The sequence below is a fragment of the Ctenocephalides felis genome, unplaced genomic scaffold, assembly GCF_003426905.1.
Source record: "Ctenocephalides felis isolate EL2017-DRISC unplaced genomic scaffold, ASM342690v1 CF-g0.4_SCAFFOLD_01886, whole genome shotgun sequence".
NCBI lineage: Eukaryota > Metazoa > Arthropoda > Insecta > Siphonaptera > Pulicidae > Ctenocephalides > Ctenocephalides felis.
The window spans coordinates 167190017-167206207 of NW_020538040.1; the positions used below are offsets into that span (position 1 = coordinate 167190017).

At 30.8% G+C, this 16191-nt stretch overlaps 3 protein-coding genes across 3 annotated transcripts in view; all 3 read left to right on the forward strand.

Annotated features, from left to right (window-relative positions):
- Positions 1-2699, forward strand: part of LOC113376207 (ATP-binding cassette sub-family G member 8-like) — a 7621-nt gene extending 4922 nt beyond the window's left edge. Inside the window, exons 3-9 of the mRNA XM_026616120.1 lie at positions 612-952; positions 1028-1171; positions 1247-1435; positions 1604-1811; positions 1882-2061; positions 2131-2317; positions 2390-2699. Coding sequence (XP_026471905.1) covers positions 612-952; positions 1028-1171; positions 1247-1435; positions 1604-1811; positions 1882-2061; positions 2131-2317; positions 2390-2699 — 1559 coding nt within the window. The remainder of the gene's footprint in view (positions 1-611; positions 953-1027; positions 1172-1246; positions 1436-1603; positions 1812-1881; positions 2062-2130; positions 2318-2389) is intronic.
- A 63-nt stretch (positions 2700-2762) lies between these two features.
- Positions 2763-3550, forward strand: LOC113375818. Its single transcript, XM_026615767.1, has 3 exons — positions 2763-2886; positions 2957-3237; positions 3305-3550. Exons 1-3 carry the CDS (start codon positions 2820-2822, stop codon positions 3542-3544), a joined length of 588 nt encoding a protein of 195 aa, XP_026471552.1. The 5' UTR covers positions 2763-2819; the 3' UTR covers positions 3545-3550.
- Positions 3551-9435: 5885 nt separating this feature from the next.
- Positions 9436-15064, forward strand: LOC113376208 (serum response factor homolog). The gene is made up of 2 exons (XM_026616121.1): positions 9436-9990; positions 14669-15064. The coding sequence occupies exons 1-2, from the start codon at positions 9595-9597 to the stop codon at positions 15062-15064; spliced, it is 792 nt and encodes a 263-aa protein (XP_026471906.1). The 5' UTR covers positions 9436-9594.
- Positions 15065-16191: the final 1127 nt, after the last annotated feature.

The window sequence follows — 16191 nt, forward strand, 5'->3', positions numbered from 1 at the left end:
AATAGTTGCCGAATATTCGGTATTCGGTCTGTGAAGAATGTGGAATATTCGGTATTTTTTTCAACTAGCATCATCCCCAAATTCCAATTTTTTACTATATTTAAAAAAATCGAGAAACTCAAAAAAAAGTAAAAAAAGATGCTTGTTTTTCAAACAGTCGCCAATTTGTGAAAAAAAAAAATTTTTACTCATCGCTAGTTCGGGCGATTGCGACAATCATTGTAGATTGATAATCTTTTTATTTCTTCTATTTCGGACGGCTAGGAGGGCTGAAATCATGTCAAGACAGGGGTGCCAATGTTTTGAGCTGCCAGTTTCTTTAATTTTCATCAACTTTTTTTTAGTTTTTGTATTGTATTTTAATAATATTAATAAACAAGTGGTAAAAAATGGATCGTAAAAACATTCATTGCTTTCTTTTACGACACTTTAAAAATGACCTAAAATTCTCGCTCTACACTAGAATACCCCCTTAAATGTGGACTAAGTAGCATTATAACGTAGCCGCAATTGAGCTATGTTATAAATTTTCAAATATTTTTTAGTTATATCATAAATTTTTCTTTTCAAATACATTTATATTTTTATTATAATTTAATATTTTCTCTTAGCAACTATCTGGTATACCGTTGGTAGCGTTGCAGCGGCTTCTAGTCGCGTAAGCGTTGCGATGGGGCAAGGTCATTCGCCAAATCGACACAACGGAAGCCAGGGTGGAGGATTAAGAAATTATCGTTCGCTCTACGCTAGCGAAGCAAACTTTTATCACCTTCATATCCACACTATACAAACCGAAGGGGTCCATTGCAGACGTTGGAACCCTAGTGGTGACATAGACTATGTGAAAAGCCGAAAAGCGGAAAGCATAATCTCCGGAACGCAAGCACCATCGGTAAAAGATTATTCGCATAGCGTTATGATGTCAACGGGAATGCCCTATCCCAATATACAGGTTTGGATAACGAATATATGTTGTATAAATGCTTCATTTGGAAAATATTTGACTATATGAAATATTACTTTATAGTTCCTGAATTTAGAAGTATCATGTTCTCCTGTTTCTATAATTGGAGTTTCCCTCCAAGCCAGAGCAGGCGATCTCGTTGCCGTCATGGCCACTGTTGAGGAACAAGGCTCGTGTTTGTTAGAAACTATTGCCGGTGTGCGAAAAGTTAGTAATAAACAATGACGATATTGTCATAAATAATAATATGAAAACAGTTGTAAATCTAATTTCTAATTTCAGAAACTCGCCGGCGATGCTCTACTTAACGGGCAGCACGTAAACATGAGGGCTCTACGTAGACGGATATCATGGGCGCCTCGTCGTGAAAGTTTGCATCCTTATAATTCGCATCTAACTGTTTATACCACTTTGAAATTTTATTCACAACTCAAATACCCTCAAAGGGGCAAATCTGACATGACTGATAGGGTAATGAATCTTGCTAAATTACAATTATATAATTTATATTTTGAAATAATTCTATTGTCCGGTACACCTTAATCTTTACGTCACGAGAGTTAGGGTTGCTCTATATCATAAGTGCTCTTCCCAAAAAAGGTATAAAATATATTACTAATTAAAGTCTATTATTAACAGATAAGCATACTCATTGAAGAACTCGGCTTGGAGCAAGTGAAAGATATGACCGTTTGTCGTTTGACGGATTCAGAAACTCAACGCCTGACAGTGGCATGCCAACTGCTGCAGGACACTGCCATATTAGTTTTAGATCAACCTACCAAGGGAATGGATATATTTGATACTTTCTTCTTAATTGAATATTTACGACAATATGCAGCTAATGGTATTTTGTTTTATAAATATTAATATATTAAGACAATGCAATTTTATTAAATTGTTTACTGAAATTTTAGGCCGTATCGTTATACTATCTTTGCAACCACCGACCTATGAAATATTTTTGATGTGTTCGGGCATACTTTTGCTATCAAGTGGTCGCGTTATGTACTCTGGTTCAAGAATTGGTTTTGTTGAGCATTTCTCAAACGTTGGATACCCATGTCCAATGTACAAAAACCCATCTGATTATTATTGTAAGTCAATGTTCAAAGTGAATATAATTCTTTATTATCATTTTTTACTCAATTATGTTTTCATTACAGTGGATTTAGTAACTTTAGACGATTTATCGGCGGCTGCGATGCTTGAATCTTCCGGAAGAATAGAATCACTTGCAGAAATGTGGGCGTCGCAAGGATTACCTAACCTAACTTACTTCCAGATCCTCCCTGCTCTACTACGGAAGGATGTTAAACCTAATGCCTTTATGCAGGCTATAATTCTTTTGAAGTAAACATTAAACACATTATGTTTTCACTAATGAATTTAATAGTATTTTTTTACATTTATTGAAATTTTTAGACTATTTCTGGTATACAGCCAACCTAATACAATAGTCAGTTGGGTTTTTCGTCTATTCCTGTCAATTGTTATGTCACTTGCTATTGGTGCTATATTCTGGGATTTGCCGTCGTCTGATCCACAATTAAATTTAAATGATAGGATTGGGTATCACTATGCGGTATCTGCCGTTTGCATTTGGCCTATATTACTTTGTGCAATTTATAGAGATATGAAAAATATCAAAAGCGTGGAGCGAGATGTGAGAATGGGAATGTACGGTCGTTTTACGTATATTTTTGTTAAGGTAAAATATAATAAACACCTGTAGTAATAATAGTTGAACTTACATTTGAAGTAATATTATAAACTAAATATTTGTTCACAGCTTTTATTTTCGATACCTCCGAGTATATGTATATGGGTAGCATATATTGCACCAGCTCATACAATGACCGGTATGATGTCATATACAAATCTACAAACTGTGGGATATTCTGCAATATATACTTATATAGGTATGTAAACATTATTTACATTTTTTTATCAAAATTTGGCTTCTTGTTATATCTTATCAATATACTTTAGGTTACATGGTTTTATATTTGATGGCCATACAACTTTCGGTTACATTTATCACGCATCTAGTCCGTGGACAAATAACATCTGTTCTAATAGCATCTGCTGTTGTTATGTTCACGCTTTTGTCAAGTGGTTTGACTGTACACAGCCTCGACTTAGGATCTTACATAAAATGGATGGAACTAACCTCTCCATTGAGATGGTTATTACCTGTAATAACAGCAAAAGAATTTAATCCAGAGACTATACAAGCGACGACTAGTCATTTATTGTGTAGGAATAAACAGGTATGTTATGAACAAAAAAATCTTACGCTTTTAGTTAAAATTTATTCATTTTATTTATTTTTATTAGGTTCAAAATCAGGACATTATAGTGCAGATGCAATGTCCACCTCCTAATGGTACACATGCTTTAGCATCTTTTCGGTTGCTACCAGAAAATCATGCATTGGATCCTCGTGATATGGAAACCAGCACGGCCCTCGCACTAGCATTAACGTGTGTTGGAGCTGTAATTCTAACAATAGCAGCATTTACTGCTAAATGTTCAAGTTCTTGCAGGTCGAATAAACGAAAACAAACTAGGCTTTGAATTCTATTCAGAATCGCATTTTAAAATGACCATTGAGAATTTTTATTTCTCTACTAACAATGGAAGTCTTTTTATTACAAAATAATGTAAGTTGGTATGAATATGCTCTACACCGAAAGGCATATGGTAATTTTTTATGAAGAACGAGCTCGATTACTCGAGTTCAATTTATCTAAAGTTGCTTTTAAAACATAATTTTTTGTTTTATAAGCGTTTATTTGTTTAAGTTTATATTAGTCAATGCTTTTAAAGATATTTAAATATGCTTATGAAGATATTATCCTAGAAAATGTTATGAGGAAGAAACACGAGAGTAAAAAAATTAACTTTCTTTTTTCAATTGAAAAAAAAAACAAATGTACAAACATATTTTTAAATAGGTTACTCCGTTTATATATGTATATATATATATATATATATATATATATATATAATTTTAGAAATATTAGAAAAATTTTATACCACTCATCAGACTATATAAAAAATTAAATAAAATTTAATATAGCGATATGGCGCATTTAATTAGTGTAATTAAAAACATAAGTGATATCGTGAAATAAGTATTATTGATATTTTCTGTAATATATACTTCTAGTAAAAATAATATTTAAATATTGTCATGAATGAATATATCATTATAGAAAAGATGCTTGCAAGGAAAAGTATTTTTAGCATGCTGAAAAAGTAGAGTGCTCTCAAGAAGTAGTTTGTCAATAAATATGTATAAAATGAGTGAATGACTATATAATAAAATAAGATGAATATTGCAATAAAGATCAAATTAACCTAGGTTCGTATGACTCCTAATATCATTTTTAATGAGTGCAAAATTAGTTATAGGAAGTATATCTAACACATATGAATAAGATTCCGTTTTGAACTTATATAATAAGCCGTATTGTAAGATACTCCCAAATATAAAAATGCCTATGAAACTAATACGAGTGTAAGAGATATAATATTATATTGCGATATATAATAAATTTAAATATACCAAATTATTGATATTTCAATACTTTTCTACTTTCACCTACCAAAGTGTTGTAGCCGAATTAAACTTCAACGTTAAATAAGTTGTTTATAAATATATATCTCTTACATACTTTTTGAATGTTCTAGAAGATAATATATTCTTTAAATATAAAATAATATTATAATAAAAGTATTAATACAAAGTATTATTTTATATCGTGTCATAAAAGACTTTATTTAGAGTTTATGTGTGTAGTAGAATTTTTACACATTTTTACACACAAAAGTAACATTTTAATTGTTTCTCATAATAGTGGTATATTTTAATTTACTTTCAAAAAATATAAAATAATATTAAAAATATTTAAAATACATTTGGAGACTTTATAGCAGACTTGGCAGTGTCCTGTATAAAAATTTGTTCGGAGTTAGAAATGATATCTCATGAAATAAAATAATGCATAAAATTGAACGTTGACGGCCTAGAGAAAATAATAGATTTTTAAATTATGTCACATTATTAGTAAGCATGTAGCAGTTATTATAGTTAGAATTTAAGCGTATAAATTTTTTAAATCAAAATAATATATTTTATTTTAACAGGTTTCAATAATATGCAATAATATGCAATCACTGGAGTATAATAATATATAATATGGTAAGTAATCTAATTTTGGTATTTCTCTACAATTTAGTAGTTTAGAATTGATAAACATAATATCCGTGAATTTGAATAACTTGTACTTCAACAATCATCTCGATCAGTATTTTTGCATTGAATACTTTATAAATAAATAAATAAATATATATATATATATATATACTAGCAAACCCGACGAACTCCGTTTTGCCACCAGATGGTTTCGTGAGAAAGATGAAGAAATTTTTTGTTTGTTTTATATTTGAAAAAGAAAAATTTTATCAGGAAAGAAAACCCGACTTATTTTTTATATATAGAAGATAATCTATTTGCAATTATTTAAAACAATTGCAAAATTGATTATTTTAATACTCGAATTTTAATTACGGTGCGTGAAGTTCCAGCAATTTGCATTAGGGCACGATGCCATGCACCACTAATTTTCTTAGCTATAAACCTTGCGGAGCCCGAGACCTTTCCAACGAATGCAAAATTGTCGAAATCGGTTCGTGCGTTCTGGAGTTATTTCGTCAGGAAGGAAAACCCGACTTATTTTCATATATATAGAGACATATATATATATATATATATATATATATATATATATGTATATATATATATATATATATATATATATAGAAGATATAATTATTTTAGAAAAATTCAACAAGTTCGTAAATTTTTAGTTACTATATTCACCTTCATAACGTAAAGGAGTTTTGCCGAGCACCAAGAGATGCCACATGCGGTAAATAAATATCATAGATAAATATTTACAGACGTGTTATGAACCTAACTACAAGTAAAATATATGTGATAAACCATTTTCGTTATGATTTGAAATTTTAAAGTAATATTATTAATACAATACTCATTTGTAAAATTTCATATTACCATCTTTGTCTAATTTCACATAACTGTCCTCAAGCTTGGTTAAACTCCAACTCGAATCAGAGAAGAATAGTGTAAGAGATTTCTCATTGCCATTTTACACTGCAGTGCCCGAAATGAGCTATTTTCAATTGAAAACATATTTTTAATCTATATTTTCTAGTAAAAATAGATATCACTGCTGCCCGATGTCAGGTTGTCCAGAGCGAGATTCGCACTCACGAGTCCGAAAGCTTGACCATTGGAGTTACCTATATATATTCCACATACTAATTCGAAAACAAGACAATGTAATAAACTTTTCCTATATAAGGATGTTATCATAATTAAACGGAAATTTGCTTATGCTTATCACGCTGTTTATAGGAAGTGGGTACAGTTATCGCATAATGACTATGAATCAGTGATAGCTCCGTTTAAATCACTTTGGCGGTTAGCTCAGGTATCATGAAAATAAATCTATTGACAACAAATTCAAGTATTTTATTCGCAAAATAATTAACTGTTAAAATTTGTCGAGCAACAACATTCATTTTTTTTTTTTTTTTTTCAAAATTCCATATGTTGGGAAATAACGAATAACAAACCATCAATATCATTTTAAATTATGTAAATGTAAATGATTCATTTATAAATAAACCTATATTTAAATATAAGGTGATACCCCAACATACGAGTTTAATTCGTAATCACGCTCGTATCTCGAAGCATTTTTTTCATATAAATGCACTGAAATGCCATGAACTTGTTCAACCACTGTGGTTTTTGTCAAGTTTTTTTGATTATAAAAATAAATTTACTATTTATTCATTTAATTATTGTTTTTTCCTATTCATTCATAATATTGCGCAAATGAGTTAGACATGTTTCGTTGAACAACTCTCATGCTCAAACTGTTGCAAATTTTCGGGGGTGATTTTTAGCCATAAACTTTTAGAGCTTAGAAAGCTGCTTATGAATTATTGTAAAGCTCTTATAACCTTCAACTCATTTTGTTTGAACACAGTGCAAGTCTATGTGTTACGCTCGTACATCCTTGCCCATTTATAAATAAAGAGTATATAATTGTGTAGTAACGATTTATCCTCACAAAAATATCGAAGATTATTTTGAATTTTTGACTATACATTATAATAGAGATTGTACAGTTATATATGTAGAGTTTTCGTTTTCTGCTTTTTGCAAACAAAAATATTTACTTGTCCTTGCCATTATCATATTTTTAATAATTTCTCGCCCTAATTCAAGAGTCATTTTCTTTGAACCCATGGATATAAAAGTAAATATTTTTGTTTGCAAAAAGCAGAAAATGAAAACTCTACATATATAACTGTACAATCTCTATTAATGTATAGTCAAAAATTACAAACGTAAAAATAATCTTTAAAATTTTTGCATGGGTAAATCGTTACTATACAATTAATATTAATATAGAATTGAAATAACTAACTTTAAAATAATTTACTATCATAAAATATTTCTATGGGCGAGAGAACAATGTTACAACCGACGAAATTTTAACATTTTTCGAGAAAACTCTTACTCGCTGAAAGCTCGTATCTCAAATTTTGCTCGTAAGTCAAAGCAAACAAGCTCTTTCGGAAGCTCGTATCTCGAAACACACGTAAGTCGGGATATATCGTGAGTAAATATTCTGCTCAGTGTAAATCTTACAGTTTACAGACCACGTGGTGGATTATATAAGACAGGGACACATATAGTATATATCCCCACAGAGTGAGGTAATATCTCATTAAAAATAATTTTTACAATTTTTGCATTGGTAAATCGTAACTATACCATTAATATTAATATAGAATTGAAATAACTAACTTTAAAATAATTTACTATCTTAAAAAATTTCTATGGGCGAGAAAACAATGTTACAACTGACGAAATTTTAACATTTTTCGAGAAAACTCTTACTCGCTGAAAGCTCGCATCTCAAATTTTGCTCGTAAGTCAAAGCAAACAAGCTTTTCCGGAAGCTCGTATCTCGGAACACACGTATGTCGGGATATATCGTGAGTAAAACTTCTGTTCAGTGTAAATCTTACAGTTTACAGACCACGTGGTGGATTATATAAGACAGGGACACATATAGTATATATCCCCACAGAGTGAGGTAATATCTCATTAAAAATAATCTTTAAAATTTTTGCATTGGTAAATCGTAACTATACAATTAATATTAATATAGAATTGAAATAACTAACTTTAAAATAATTTACTATCATAAAATATTTCTATGGTCGAGAAAACGTTACAACTGACGAAATTTTAACATTTTTCGAGAAAACTCTTACTCGCTCAAAGCTCGTGTCTCAAATTTTGCTCGTATGTCGAAGCAAACAAGCTCCTTATGAAGCTCGTATCTCGTAAGTCGGGGCACCACAGTATATCGTGAGTAAGTTTTCTGTTCAGTGTAATTCTTACAGTTTACAGACCACGTGGTGGATTATATAAGTCAGGGACACATATAGTATATATCCCCACAGAGTGAGGTAATATCTCATTAAAAATAATCTTTAAAATTTTTGCATTGGTAAATCGTAACTATACCATTAATATTAATATAGAATTGAAATAACTAACTTTAAAATAATTTACTATCATAAAATATTTCTATGGTCGAGAAAACAATGTTACAACCGACGATATTTTAACATTTTTCGAGAAAACTCTTACTCGCTGAAAGCTCGCATCTCAAATTTTGCTCGTAAGTCAAAGCAAACAAGCTTTTCCGGAAGCTCGTATCTCGGAACACACGTAAATCGGGATATATCGTGAGTAAGTTTTGTGTTCAGTATAAATCTTACAGTTTACAGACCACGTGGTGGATTATATAAGACAGGGACACATATAGTATATATCCCCACAGAGTGAGGTAATATCTCATTAAAATTTTGGAGGAGGAATATCTGTTCGCCGTATACGGTTAAGTTAACCTTATTTGGCTGCGGCTGTTTCTAAATATGGCTTTGGGGCCGGACTTATTTTAGTGAGTGCCTATTAGTTAACTAATGATTCTTCGCGTTGTTATGACGCAAACGATGTAACTTAATATTTTCCTTTCGATCTTGTGTAGTAATAATTCGAATCTATTTTTAACGCGAAATAGCTCTATTTATCATCAAATTTAGAGCTATTTTCTCGCGGAGGATAATAAAGTCATATAGGTCGGGTTACTACAAAATTGGATATTTGACAGTGATACGACGTATCCGTTCCTCCCTTTCTTGCTTTTGACTTGGAACAAGTGCGACAGCATCAAGTCGTGCTAATCTTATTCCTGTCGTCGCGAATGGGCGGTCCTTCGTCGCGTAGCGAGCCGAACGCGCGGAACCGAAGCCGAGCACGTTGCGCTATCGACTCTCATGACGAGACGGATCAGTTTAGTGTTCTGCGCAAAGAACTTCGCTTGGTAGCGATACTGTGTAGTGTGATCTGTGCTTGTGTGTTTGTGCCTCTGTGCTCTGTGAACACAGTGCCGTGAGTGACGTATGTGATTATAGATTCTTCTAGTGGACTGGATTCACGATTTACCATGGATTATAACATGGGATTACTCAGTGGTGATACGCCATCTGAAATTTACGGAAATCCCAATGTCACCCTTGGCAGATCTTCCAGCGGCCTCACACAACAAATGTCTCGAGCCGGCATGCTCCAAACAAATTGTGGCGGTCTTAATAGAGGTCTTAAAAGGCCTAGCTCAGATTCTTGTTTTGATGACAGAGGAATGGGCTCGGGAATAGGGCTCGATGCCTGTGGCGTACAAGACGTCGTAGATGACAGTTATACGTCAATACAACAAAAGAAATCGCCACCTTCCAATGGAAAAAAGACTAAGGGGCGCGTTAAAATAAAAATGGAATACATAGATAACAAATTAAGGAGATACACGACATTTTCTAAGCGAAAAACTGGCATTATGAAGAAGGTACGATTTGCAAACTAAACATAACCTTATCAGATGGCTTAGTTGTCAAACATAACATCGTGACCGCTCGTGGACCCTCGCGTGTTTTCGTGCGCTCTCATGGGGATACCCATGTGAATCGGAACGCTCTATCTTCGAACAAACATGTTATTGTCATTTTTCTATTTTTATTTAATTCATCAATATGATATGTTGTTTTACTAAATTAATCTCTTTTCATATTTGATTTTAATCACTTTTGGATATTATGACTATTATTAAACGTAATTTAATTTTGTTTTATAAAGTTTATCAATTCAGTATACGTTTGATAACAATGAATGTTTATTATAATACAAATTAATTGCAATAGTTAATATAATATATCGAATTATTGATTCGTTTTTTAGTCTTTATCTTGTAAACAGTCATTGTCTTCAAAAATATTATTCAATTTCATGTGCATAATGTTTTCAATTCATATTATGATCACTTTCGGCAAATGATAACATGTCGCGACACGTAAATCGAATATCCGCGACTTATTTTCGCGATTATAATCTTAATAATAATAATAACATAATTATTAATAACATATCGTGGCTGTTTTTGGATTTTGCGTGATCAGATTGATGTTTGAAAAATGAACTCTTTCATTAACAGTTGTGCAAACAACATTATTAATAAAAAAAACAACATTATTAATAAAAAAAACAACATTGGACTATTTTTATACCAATCGATAATTAATATAAACAAATATAGTTATCTGACATATATATGCGTAACAAATATTATTCGCATATATATATATATATATATATCCTGATGAGATTTTTGCAAACAATATGTTTAGGAAAAGAAAATAGATTTTTCTTAAATAATGAATTAAATTGTAAAAAATATAATAATGTACAGAAATATAATAATATGTTCAAAATAAAAATGATAAAAATAAATGAGTGGATTATCAAAACAGGATATTAAACATAATAGAAAATTTTTTTGAAAGTTATGGAAAATTTTTATATTTATATAAAAAAGTTATTATATTTCTGTACATTATTATATTTTTTACAATTTAATTCATTATTTAAGAAAAATCTATTTTCTTTTCCTAAACATATATATATATATATATACAGTATATATGTATATGTATGAATATGTATGTATGTATATGGTGTTCCATGGTGTAATGGTTAAGCTCATCCGTAAGCTGTGGATAACCTGACATCATGCAGTAGTGATGTTCATTTTTGCTTGAAAATATAGATGAAAAATATCTTCACTCTTTTTCGGGCACTGCGGTGTGAAATTGCAATGGGAAACCTTTCACACTATTCTTCCCTGAATCAAGTTAGAGTTTAATTCATCTCACGGATCTGCCCTTACCACCCTTTTTTTTTTCAAATGAATATATGATATAATTAGCTGCCAATTTGTCGCATTAAAGAATTTGTTAATATTTAAACTTGTTTATTTTAACGTTTTACCATTTCATATGTGTCATCAATCAGCAAATCTAAGTTGTAAAATATTTCAAGTGATTTTTTTTAAAAAAATCATTGATATTTCTAAAAAATGCCAGAAATAACTAATCATAAAATTAAAAATTTGATTATATATATTAGGGAGGTCCTTAATATGGACATTTTCCAATTTACTTGCTCCCAGGGGCTCATATGCTTCCAAATTGATAAAAAGAATCCTCTATAAGTTTTAGCTCTTAATATTGTCTTTTAGATAGTGCGCAATTTTATCAAAGTTTTGTATGGAAATAGCATGCGAAAATTTTCAAAAATTTTAAAAATGTTTTTTAAGTATAACTTAGCAAACAAATGAATGAGTTGTATTCAAAACTCGACGCTCTACAAAATAAATTATAAAAGTTTGTAGAGCGTCGAATTTTCAATAAAAGATGACACGAATTGTCACTTTCAATTCATTTGTCGCTAAGTTATACCTAAAAAAAACATTTTTGAAATTTTCGAAATTTTTCCATGCTAGTTCCATACAAAGTTTGATTGAATTGCGCACTATCTAAAAGTTAATATTAAGAGCTAAAACTTTTTGAGATTTTTTTTATCAATTTGGAAGCATTTAAGCACCTGGGAGCAATAAAATTCGAAAATGTCCATATTAAGGACCACCCCAATCTATATATATAAATATATATATATATATATATATATATATATATATATATATATAAATTTTATTTTGATTCATTTATTTATTTTCACTAGTATACGTATCCAAGAATATTAATTTAAAAATAGTTTATCTCTATAGATTATTTTCAAATATTTAAAAGAAGATATATAATTTAGGTCAAAAATCGTGCCAAGATTCTAATAGAAAGATTTATAAATGTAGAGTATTCCATTATGCTTAAAAATACCATATACATTTAAACACCTTCAAATATAAAAAATAAACTTTTTCAATGTTACGTCATTTGGGATATTCTATATATATAAATAAATAAATATATATATATATATATATATATATATATATATGTATATATATATATATATATATATATATCACATCATTGTCTATCAGGTAACGCGCGATTGATACAGATAGATTAATACTTAATTAATTAAAATTATCACTTCACTATTTACCAAGATGGATTATTATTTACCAAGATTATTACCAAGCAAATTCCAAATATAGTACAAAACTAAATTCTTAAGATTTGGTATAAGAATTTTCCGGTATCATATCATATTTAAACATCCTGGGGGGTCGTTCATTAATCTCGTGAGGTTTTTAGGGGGAGGAGGGGTTTGACAAAAAATCACTAAATATCACGTGAGGGAGGAAGGGGTGTAGTAAGATATCACGTGTATTCATTTGTTACCAGATTTGAAAAAAAATCTAAACATTTAAAAAAAACAAATTATTACAATTTTTTCTCGTAACTAAAATACACGTGATGTTTGCTGGGGGAGAGAGGTTATTTTTGAATATCAACACTTATCACCAAGGGAGAGGGGGGGGGTTCCAAAATCCTTAAAAAATTGACCACGTGATTAATAGACGCCCCCTTAATATGTTTAATTCGGTAAAGATAGATGTAAATACAATATATGAATTATCGACCCAATTATTCTACGATTATTCTAATTATAAGACAATTTCGCTAAAAAGCTCTAAAAACATATCAACATTTTAAAGATGGCAAATTTGAATTCAAATTTGATAAGAGTAATATTTAAATCGCAGTAATGAATGTTTTGTCTGTATTTTAAAAAACTCAAAATTCTAATTTGAAATTTCAGATGGTACATAAATCAAGCATGATGATGCATTTTAATAAAAAAAATTCCAGACAAAAAATATTAAATATGCGAATGAATTATTTAAAAAAAACGATATATTATATTACAATGCTAATGTTTTAACTCGATTTAACGTGAATATCACAAGAATTTAAAAAAAATATATAATAAGATGAAACAAACAGTATATAGAATACAAATATTGAATAATTGATTAATGATTATTGAAATAAATGAATTTAAATTTACACCAGAACTATTGTTAATTTAAATCTAAAGCTATTTAATAACGTTATAATAATATTTACATATAGTATATGCATTATATAATGTATTGGAATAGTATATATATATTAATTTGGAAATATGAACAAACAACACTCTTTTTTGCACTAATTTATTAAATAATAATTTTCACAAACGTTTCGAGACTAGGGTTTGTCTCATCATCAGTGTGTTATAATTTAAAATTTAAAATATGGAAACCTAAATTAGCATTATGTGTTATCCATTACAAGTCGTTCAAAATACTCAGTACAGTATTTTTAGGATTTAGTGGTCCTAGTGATCTAGTGATCCTAGTGATCTTACGGTTTAGATATTTCTGAAAGAAAACATATAAAGTATTATACATCGTTAGAAAGGTCTCAAAATTCTTAGTTTTTTCCCATATATCGCAACTTCGAATTCCGAACGGTGTTGCCTACAGGCAAGTTGCTATCGATAAATTCCAATTTTTAAATGGGTCACACAGGAAAAACAATAACAAAATAGTTTGTTAATTAACATATAGAAAATAACCAATATAAAGTAAACATTTTTTTATTGTTTTTCCTGATGTGATACTGTGAAAAAGAGAAATTCAAAAAAATGGTTGCTGAATGATGACACACAACCGTGTCGAAACGTATAAATAAATATTTTATTATTTATTTGTTCTCTTTTATTTCGACGATTGGCTGAAAATCAACATTCAAGAATATACATTCTTATATTTTTTATGTATAGATGCACATCTGATTCGGAAAGAATCAGTGGTGTTGTGCTAATATTTTTTTTACCGGAACGCTAAAATTGAAAAACCGGTTCAAAAATCGGTTCTCATGTTTGTACCGGTTCTGTTCGAAAAGAAAAAAACAAAAATCATTACAAAAGCCATTTTTGTAAATTAAGTTAATTTAGTTAAATTTTAAATTATAAATAATAAAATTCATTTATAAAATGTGTGTAGCAATTTTTTTTTTAATTTTGCCGGAACGCATTCCGGCCCAAAAATAATTTGCCGGAACGACGTTCCGGTGCGTTCCGGCTCGACAACACCACTGAATAGAATGTAATATCAGTATTATTAGAACATTATTCTGATTATAATAACTTGTTCTTATGATGATAAACTATTCCAGGCATACGAGCTTTCTACGCTAACTGGAACCCAAGTCATGCTTTTAGTGGCTTCAGAGACTGGACATGTGTACACATTCGCTACGCGAAAGCTGCAGCCTATGATCACTTCAGAAGCTGGTAAGGCTCTCATACAGACGTGCCTGAATTCCCCTGATCCGCCGACCGGCAACCAAGGTGGTCCTGGTGGCCAGGGCGGCGACCAGAGAATGTCGGCGACAGGTTTCGAGGAGACGGAGCTCACGTACAACATCGCGGATGAAGATACCAAAGTAAGACAGTTAGTATACGGCTCTGGCGCAGGCATGTCGCAAGCGCATGCGCAGCACGTTCAGCAACAGCAACAGCAGCACTATGGCGGTCATTTAGACGCGGTCCCATGTCCGCCGTGGGCATGAGTCCGCCAAATACGGGTGGCGGCATGATGGCCGGGCCCGATCAGTCGCCAGCCGGTTATCAGCAACAGCATTGCCCGTCGCCTTTGCCGCATCAGGCACAAGGCTCCTACTTGCATCAGCACCATAACCCGCATCAACAAACCCTCCACCAATCCCACCACAGTCACCACCACCAGCAGCACCACCATCATTCACATGCACACCATCAGCAACCCACGCACTCGCACATGCATCATCATCAACAACAGCAACGATAGTCTATTAAGCTTATATATAGGCTTCATTCGCGACGGAAATTATTTAATCTAAACCAAATTTTAAATATAAGGAGATAAGAAAGAATTTTATAAAATAATTTATTAATTTATAGGGTTTAATTTCTAAATAAATATTAATCATTCATCACCGAGTCACGTGACAATTTTCCGAATGAATTAACAATATATTCAAAATTACATTTATTGTACTACGATGAACAATTTTTCAAATTTGGAAAATCTTTCCAATTTGTGAACAAATCTCGTCGTTATTGAGGCCTGTTTGTCTCCAAACTAAGCCAATTTAAAAAAAAAAAACGAAGTTCGCAAATATCGAGCATTTGCGAACGTTTATTTTCATTCGTAATTTAAGGGGCACAACCGCCTAAAAAAAAGATGATTTTTTGGGAATTTCTATTAAAAAAAAACACTTCATCAATCATTTCAAAATTTTAGTGATATATTTATACATGTTTTAAGAATACATAGTAAAATTTTTGAAGAAAAAAATTAAATATTTTTAAAGTTATCGTCGATCTCCAACGGCGCGACAAAAAAAGGCCCTTAACTGCTGCAGTGATTCCGGCCTTCTACGTGGATGATTCAAAAAAAAAAATATTTCTCGTTAAACTAGATAATATTGTCTGTAAAATGAACTACGATAAAAAAATAAATCAAAAATTGACAAAATGGCGGCGTTTTGAAAAAAAAGTCGAATTTTACCCAATATTTTGGTCGTCTTTCGACTGCCAAATTTCGATTTTCGATCCGATCAAAAAATCGATAGTTCATTTTACGGAGAACTATATACAGAACATGTAAAAAAATTGATAGTGATCGGATCATTCGTTTTTGAGTAATCACTGCAGC